Source organism: Neolamprologus brichardi, chromosome 14 (genome assembly GCF_056152115.1).
Source record: "Neolamprologus brichardi isolate AB-2024 chromosome 14, ASM5615211v1, whole genome shotgun sequence".
NCBI lineage: Eukaryota > Metazoa > Chordata > Actinopteri > Cichliformes > Cichlidae > Neolamprologus > Neolamprologus brichardi.
Window position 1 is genome coordinate 8,550,929 of NC_142117.1, and position 9,019 is coordinate 8,559,947.

At 42.5% G+C, this 9,019-nt stretch overlaps 1 protein-coding gene across 1 annotated transcript; it reads left to right on the forward strand.

Annotated features, from left to right (window-relative positions):
- Positions 1-1,261: 1,261 nt before the first annotated feature.
- rnf228 (ring finger protein 228) lies at positions 1,262-4,587 on the forward strand. Its single transcript, XM_006801156.3, has one exon. It carries the CDS (start codon positions 1,764-1,766, stop codon positions 2,532-2,534), a length of 771 nt encoding a protein of 256 aa, XP_006801219.1. The 5' UTR covers positions 1,262-1,763; the 3' UTR covers positions 2,535-4,587.
- The last annotated feature ends 4,432 nt before the right edge of the window (positions 4,588-9,019 follow it).

The following is a 9,019-nucleotide window of genomic DNA, read 5'->3' on the forward strand; positions in this document are numbered from 1 at the left end:
CGCAACACCTTCTTTGAAAAAGACGACTCTGCGTGGCAAAACCTGTGTATGACATTCAGCATTCATGGTGCCCTCACACATTCTGCAAATGCACCATGGATGCTTCTGGGCAGTTGGTCCCTTGCACAAATAAACTAGAGCTTGGGACTCTCTTTTCACACCCAGTGTGCCACTGTGGACCAGGTTTACTAAACAGGGTGAAATAGCGTGTGAGCGCTTATAAGTGTGGTTAGTTCTACAGGTGTTTACAAAAGTTGCACAGTTTTCTAAACACATGTGCAGTCAGTTCATTTCAATATTAAATGCAAAAATAAGACACACTTAGGCCAATTAGCAGTAAATTGCGTGCTGCAAATGTTAATGAGTCAGTTTGGCCTTCCTGTATTTTGCAGTGTGAGAGAGGAACTACTAGAAATATATATGTATCAGGGTAGGCAGTAAAATTTCTGAGTTTTCACCTTTTATGCCTGATTTAGACTTTTGTGGGAAACTGTAACGACATAACTGGAAACTCTAACTCTACAAAGTGACTTTCTACTTAACCTGAAGTGCAGCTCCCTAGAAATGTAACTACAAGTCAGGCTGACACAGCCTGACATCAGGTGAAAAGGAGTGTAGGATGCATTTGATTGCATTAGTATTTGCCTGCCCTACAGCAACTACAACTCTGTATGAATTAATGTGTTCTTTCCTTTCATGTTTGAGGGACTGCATAAGATTCTAGAGAGGGGGCGTCACTGGCCTGCGAGCTGCATGTTGAGAACCCTGGCCTTACGTCAAACCAAATGTGTGTCTCAGATGATTTCAATTCTGCTCATTCTTTAAAATACCTCTCCAAAGGGTTCTCATTTGAGAGCTCATGTTCATACTTTAGAGTTTAATTTGATAACCGAACGGCTAATTAGATTTGCCCTAAATGTTCAGATGTTATGCTTCAGCTGTAGTCCCTCACTTCCTCTGGGGCAGGTATGAAGTTTGAAACGACTATGACCATGATTGTTGTCTGTCCTCCATCTACAGCCTACACCAGCTGTGTATTTTTCAGACTACATGTGTAAATGATTCTGAAGAGCCTCCTCCTTGGTTCACGTGAAACTTGTTGATGCTCACTGTGACACACCGCGTTCTGTCTGCCAGAACACCGTGTGAGTTTTGATGTTTCGTGTTACAGGAAACAGAGAATTGACGCCCCCAGTTGACCAAATAAGCGCATCCTATTGTGAGCCAGGGTCTACGTAATTCCCAGCCAGCATGGCTGTCATCATAGGCAGCCTGCTGCACTACCACAGCGGGAACAGCAACAGCAGCTCTCTAACAGCACTCTAAGACGCAGAGTCCCCTCTCTCTCTCTCTCTCTCTCGCTCTCTCTCTCTGTTTTGTGGGATTCTCGGTCTCTCTGGATGGATGAGCCCCCCCACCGTCCCCACCTTCCCACCGGAGTCACCACCATTACATCATCTATTCCCACACAGGCGAACAGGAAACGAAGGCTTCTTTTGAAATATTTTACCTGGATCCCGAACTGCGTCCGTGCGGCTCCACACGAAAAGGACGCAGAGGGAGGATTATTTATTTATTTATTTATTTTTTAAAAGAACCAAAAACAACAATAAAAAAAAGAAAACACACGAGCGGTGATGTCTGCACACGGATGATGGCGTTTCAATGAAAGGGGAGAGGAGAGGAGGGGGCAGAGAAGGAGAGACGTGCACCGTCATCAGCATCTGTCCGCCAGCTCCCTTTGTGTTCACCGGAGAATGTGAATGGCGAAAGATGACATGGCAGAGGTAGATCTGGCATCGAGTGGAGCGGAACCCCCCGGCGAGGCCTCCTCGGCGTTTCCCTACGAGGAGTACGAGTGCAAAATCTGCTACAATTATTTCGACCTTGACCGCCGGGCTCCCAAGATCCTAGAGTGCCTGCACACGTTTTGCGAGGAGTGCCTGAACACGCTTCACCTTCGGGAGGAGCGGCCATGGCGCATCAGCTGCCCCGTCTGTCGCCACCGGACCCCGGTTCCGGATTATCGGATACAGAACCTCCCCAACAACACGAAGGTGACGGAGGATTTCCCGCTCTATATCGACTCGGACCCCCTGCCTCAGGACGCTTTGCCGCCGTACCCTCCGCCGCTGCACCCGGCTCTCGTCGCCCTCCGCCGGGAGGAGGCGTCGGGGGCGTCCAGCGCCAGTCAGGCGACCCCGTCCACCACCGTGTCCGCGGCCACAACCCTCTCCCAGGACTCGGTGCGCTACGACAGCTGTCAGAGCTGCAAGAGGGTGGCGCTGACCACCGGCTGCGTGTGCGTGATCTTCTCCTTCCTCTCCATGCTGGTGCTGCTGTTCATGGGCCTGATCTTTGTGCACAGCCACAGCATTCCTCCCTCGCCGGCGGGACCCATTTGCCTGTCGGTAGCCAGCATCTTGGCCATGTTCTCGGTGGTCGTCACATGGCTCATCTGCTGGCTCAAATACAGACCGGACCATGAGACGGGCCGCTCATCCGCAACCAGTAACTCCCGGAGAAACGCCTGATAGGCTGCCGCCTCTGACTTTTGATGGAGATGTTGCAGGCTGCTATGGGTGTGTGGGTGGTGATGTACATAGAACAGGCAACTCCTGCTCCCTTTACTTTTCTAGGAATAAATCTTGCCCAAAATGGCCTTTTATGAGTATAGCAAACACCCGAAGGCCTTCATGTTGTTGGAGCAATAGGCCGACATGATCCTTGATATGTTGTTTTTTCTTCCCTTAAGTTATGCACTTGAATTTGCAGTCTGGGCATCTCCATGAGTGAACTCCAAGTCTTAGACTCTCTGCCTGGGCCTAAGTCTGTATTTGGGTTGTATATGGCTGAATGTTGAAGTGCTTATTTCCAAGGTTTGACACCCTCACCACCCTACCCTGCTGAATAATATGCATATCCCACTATGCCAATCACTGTATGATAACTGTCCACGATCGTTCACTCATATCTCAACAAAGCACTATTGTAATGTACTGATATTTGCTGATATCTCATCTCAGTTATGAGATTAACTGAGTTTCCAGGCTGGTTCTTATGAAGGGTTGCTTGTATATGTTTGCGTGGAGAGCCTCTAAGATGCAGATGCAGGTACAGTAGAAGATGCATCCACAATCTAACCTTGTAAATAGTCGACAGGTGCAGAGGTGTGGGAGTGATCAGCCTTTCTTAAGGACACTTCATGAACCTTGTGCTTTAACCTCGCCCTGCAGGGTACCACTGCAGGAAAACTGCAAAGCTTGTGATTTTGAACCTGTGTTTTGCCTCATTTGTGCATGTTTGGCTACTGAAAGGTCAAGACTTTTTTAATAGGTTTATTTTATTTTATTTTATTTTTAATTGGAAGAGACGGTGCGTCTCCTGACTCGTGTGCCTCACCTTGTTGCTGAATGAAGCAAAACGTCACTGTTATAATAATGGAAATCTTGCACGGGCCTCCTGCTGCAGACAGCACCCAGCTGTGGGTGCTGGAAGGGATTTCCCCCTCCCATCACATCAATGAGAAACAGGGTTTCCAATGTTTAGCATACTTGCTCATGAAAAATGTGCGGCTTTGAAGAAGGAAGCAACCTGCCCTTGTTTGCTAAACGATCCAGGCTCCACTCCCAGCTGTTTCCAAACCCGCACGTTTTTCTTCCTTTAAAGCCATGTGTGAAAAGCCAGTGATACATCTTTAAAGCTATGAAGGAAAACTCCTAAAAGGATACATTTGGTGTCATTCTGGCTCCTGAGACATCCTGTGAGTCATAATTACCTCTGGATACATAAAGAGCCCCGTGAGCTGTGTGTGGCTGGGATTAGGAAGAGGCATTCAAGATAGAAAAACAGTACAATATGGTCTGAGAGGGTTTGTGCTATTCCGGTGCCTGGACTAAACTAAAGCATAATATAATTTAGATGATGTAATTTATAGCTCTGAAAGGCATTGCGGGTCTGCATGTAATGCACTAGGATGAAAGAGGCTGAAGCTCACAGGCTTTATCATGAGTCAGTGGTAAAGCCTGTGAATGTTGCTGTTGCTATAACCTATACGGTTATTTATTAGGGGTGCAGTGTGAGACCTTTACACTGCCAAATGTGCTCCATGACACATGTGAATTTGAATACTGTGATATCTTCTAACTCCGTGACAGCATTTAATATAGAATTTGAATTCAATCTGGACACCAAAGTGGTTTTTTCTTTCTTTTTTAAAAAAAATGTATAAGCACTGGTATCCCTACCTCACTGCAGGGGGAAAGAGCAAAGCAATTTAACCTGATTATTAAACAAACCCCCCTCCTCCCCTTCTCAATCTGATGTCGCATTCAATCATCCTGCTTGACCTTTTCCCAACTTGTATTTGATGCACTTTCACCCTCTTATTTGACACAAGTAAAGGGGTTTACCTTTGACAGATGTACGCATATTGTATTTACTTCAGAGGACCTAGAAAAACGTTTTTCTTTTTTTTTTCTGAGATTCTGTGGTTGTTGTTGAAGTACCAAATGTATTTGCACAGAGAAATGTTCTTTATGTGCTGTTTTACATACATAAACACATTTCAGTAATAAAGGAAACATGAGCATCTGCTCCATTTTTCATTTTCCTCACTAGGCTGAAGACAATGGTCTCTTCTTCTCACTTACATAATGAGTGGTCATACACTGAATGCTGTATGATCCAACTTGACACATTTAGCTCCCTGCTGTGCGTCAAACATGCCCCCTGCTGGACAAAGGATGCTACACGCAATAAAGAAAAAAAAGAGTACAAATTCCATCCCTTAGTGTCAACATGGTTGCACTTCTCATGTAGGTCTAGTTATGCAAACGTTCGGCGGCTAAACGCTGATTAAAAGTAAATACATTTTTGAAGTATGAGTTGGATGCTGATGTGCGCGTTAATATTACAGCCTGAGATTTGTCATGCGTGTTTACCTTCTCATACAAGGCTTCCTTTTAGTTCACATAAATTAAGCCATTGAGCATCAAGATTTTTCCCCTTATAACATCAACCCAGCAGAACAGATTAAAAATAAAAACAACAACAGTGTTGACTGTTCACCGTCTAATTGCTGGTTACGATTCAGCTCGTGCATTCTTCCGATCACGTGTTAACCAGAAGTTCCACACCCCATAAACTGATGTTCTTACACAGCGGATTTCTTCGAGGAATACGCACCTCTTTTGTTATCATTAGAGCAGCATGTAAACGAGCGGGGGTTCACCAGTTTGAGTGTGCCCCGGCCTCCTAAGTGCAGTTTTCTGGTAAATAGTTTGAGGCACGTTTACAAACATTTACAAACGACATGTTCTTTTAGCAATGCTAACCTTACGAAATTTAATGCTTGTATGTCGCTTTACATAGTTTGTTTTTTATTTATCTTTAGTTTAATAATTACAAGTTTCCACCCATTGCCTATACATATATAATGCAGCTTAGCATGCCCAGCTTACTACTTTTATTAGCTTAAAATAAAGACCAGTTTACATGTTCTTTGTTTCCATTAGTCATTGTAGACAAAACATCATTTTGGCAGAGCACAGTGACATCCTATGTTTCTTCATTTAGTTCTCATTGAACAATAAAATATAGAATAGGATGCTATCAAACGTTCATCGAAAATTAAAGTGTCTGGCAACAGCAAGGTAAATGCAGAAAAACTGGACTACAATTTCTAACTAAAACAAATAAAATAAATTCTCTCTCTCTCTCTCTCTCTCTCTCTCTCTCTCTCTCTCTCTCTCTCTCTCTCTCTCTCTCTATATATATATATACATATATAAGTAAAGATAAATACAGATACACAATTAAACATTTAAATCATAGCTACATCGTAAATGGTATTGTTCCATAAAACATTGAAGCAACAACTTTTAAATAACAAAAAAGCAGCAAATTATACAATAAGGGTTTATTGTATAAAGCCTTATTGAATAATCATACACTTCATTGTGTGTGTTGCTCTTAAAAGTGATGGATACAGAGATGGACGAAAAAATGTAAAAATAAAACTACAGTAAACAGAAAAACTAAAACAAAACGTCAGCTGAATCAAAGACGGTAGGCAACTTTAGTGAAACATAAGTAAGAAATGTTAGTGTAAGAAGGAAAAGATTGGTCTATAAAGTTATTAGGCAATATCTCAACAACGGAGAAAATGTTGCTTTATATTTTAATGAATTATGTTGCCATTAAAATATACAGGCTATAGTCGTAAAAATATGTCAGCAAAAGAAACAATCACACAGTTTAACTTAAAAAGTGGTCCACAACTTTAGCCTAATAAAAATAGCCGGCCTAATAAACTAAAATAAAAGGACCCTACAGTCAACATGTAACAAGGCCAAATATAAATTATTACTATTTATGGTGTGTGTTAAATCTTGTCATGTTTTAATTTATTTTGAACAACTTTCATACAGTTGTGTGTGGTTTGTGTAAAGCACTGAGCTTTGTGAAGTTGAACTTTCTTTCACCTGAAACACTCAATCCTATCTCATATCAAATAATTAGCCCGCTCCTCTAATACACTGATGGAAAAGTGTCCTGATTGATGTGACAAATATACGTGTTTGTGAATGCCGTCCACGCATGATGCAACTAATTTATTTCTCATCGGGAAAGATTTCTGACTTTGAATCTCATCCCCCGGTAATGGATTGGACACGGAGATTCGATGTCGCTTTAAAAGAAAAGGGTCGAGGTATGCATCATGCCTCACTTTCTGTTTTCCATTTGCTCCTCTGTGGCTTTTTAAAAAATTCGATAATATCCAATTTCAACGGGATCTATCCCAAATCGTCACATCCGTCATCGAAAAGAGTGATGGTTCAAACTTTAGAAGAAACGAAAACACAACGCAGTTTAACTCCCAGCTTCTTCTACACTTTATTGTACTACTCAGATGGGGTAAAACATTCATTTGCATAGTAACACTGTTCATTCTGATTTCCCTACAACCTGAAAAATCCCTGACCTTACTACTCATGTTTAATTTGGCTTGAATGGCTGACATAAAGCTCTGCCATAGCATAGAAATGAAATCACTCTTTACGCGTTTTCGGTGGTAAATAAACAGTTTTCTCCTCTCTTTGAAGCCGCCTTATGAAAACCTGCAGGATTCATTGGCTGATGATAATAAGCTTCAGCCCGCAGATAATGACACCCTCATTAGCAGGTGAAAGACCCCCGTTAGCCCTGCTTATTTTAAAGCCAGCTTCTATCTTTTGTCTTGGCGCGTTTTTGACAGTAAGGACAACATTTTAAGCGACCCCCCTTCCTTTTTTTTAAAAAAAAGGCGAGTGTTAATTGAAACCTACTAAGCCTGTGGGGTATCTCTTCCCTGCGTACATGAAGGTGAATGACAGTGACCCCCTCTGTCGAAGCCCCTATTGCTCAGTGGAAAGCCCAAGGTGAGTGCACTGAAACGTTAAAGGGATGATCAGGTGCTGCAGGGCTTTTCAGTTTTAGTTTTGCGCAAGTCACACGAAGATTTCAGGACTTTCGGTCCAGGCTTTAGACAGTGTACATCTCCACCTGGCGTATTCATCCATGTAGGCCCACCACTCATATTTTATGATACAAATGTTTTTGCATGATCACAGCAAAGCCCACAAGAAAATGTGGGCTTTGATTTGGTCCAAACTCAAGGATGTAATAGTATTAATAAGAAATGCATCAGTGCCTCTAAAAAGTCAGTGAACTGTAACCGCAAAGCCAGCATTTATGATATTTTCCAAAGTCAAATATTGATAAGTTCCTCTGATGCACCAGTCCGAATATCCACTTTGATTGTCACTTAGGTGATGATGGCGTCGCCTTTCTTCATCTAGACAGTGAAGGAAAGCGAACCTTCGCTCACAATTGAGTCTCTCCCTTCAGTGACTGATCACAGTCTAAAGGATGCTATGGCCCACGACACCCTGAAAAAGGAGAATGGATGCTGAATATTTACAGAGTCAACTCGTCTCCCCCCATCGTCTTTACTGAGTGGTGGACAATATTGGACAATAACCTTTGTGGTGGTGGGGGGGGTATACGGCTCTAAAGTGCCTCAGAGCTAGACTAGCTTTACGGCCGCCCTGGCGTCGTATCCTGCTGTGGCGCACGTCCCCCTTCAGACTGTTCTCTGCTGGTCGGTGCTGCAGTCTGAAAACCACAGTAAATTCCTAGAGGTGCACACTTTTTTAGCACCATTTGAGTCATATGTGAGGGCATGGGGTGGGAACAAATTGGAGGTCATGAGCCATAACGTGCGTAAAACACACTGGAGACAATATTACGCACAGTTGTCTTGTAGCTTTGCTTTAATAACTGGTGCTCAAAGTTCTGAAAACGCTGAACTCATATGTTTTGCGTCAGACTGAAGCTTTTTCTGAAGCAAAATTCACCATAAAATGTAGTCGAAAACAGTGATGACAGAAAAATGTGTGTCTGGACAGACCCAGTATACAGACCCTGTTATTTATCATTAAAACTGGGTCGAGAAAATAAAAATAAATAATAATTATTATGTTTTGGGTGCCAAACCAATTAAATCACACGAATCTTTCTACAATGCAACACATCAGGCTGTCAGGAATTTGTGGAGTAATCGTTAGGACGCAAATGTTTTACAAGAAAAACTTACACATATCTGAGATTCAGCGGGCTAAGCTGCAGTGGGGGGACTTGTGATTTTAGTGCAGTCCTAAATATTAAAGTTTTTAGTCTGCACATCAAGTCTTTATTATTAATTTTTGGCATTAAAATAGTGTTTGGATATTTTTTACTTCACAAGGCAAAAAATAAATAAATTAATAGACGCGCTTTTTTTCAGGACCGAGTGTGAGGTTCTGTGAAAAATAGTTCTGTGACCTGCTAATTTTAACAAAATAATTATTCCTCGTCAATCATCTTTTGTTGCCTCACTTTTCACTCAGCAGTTCACTCAAAACAAGAGTGAATCTGGAGATGTTTCTGTCGTAGCTTTGGATTTGGTGAATTGAAGCCCTGTCCTGTCCAGTCCGAG

Bases quoted from the DNA above. Each gene is read 5' to 3' on its own strand.
- rnf228 (XM_006801156.3), top strand. From the start codon at position 1,764: ATGGCGAAAGATGACATGGCAGAGGTAGATCTGGCATCGAGTGGAGCG.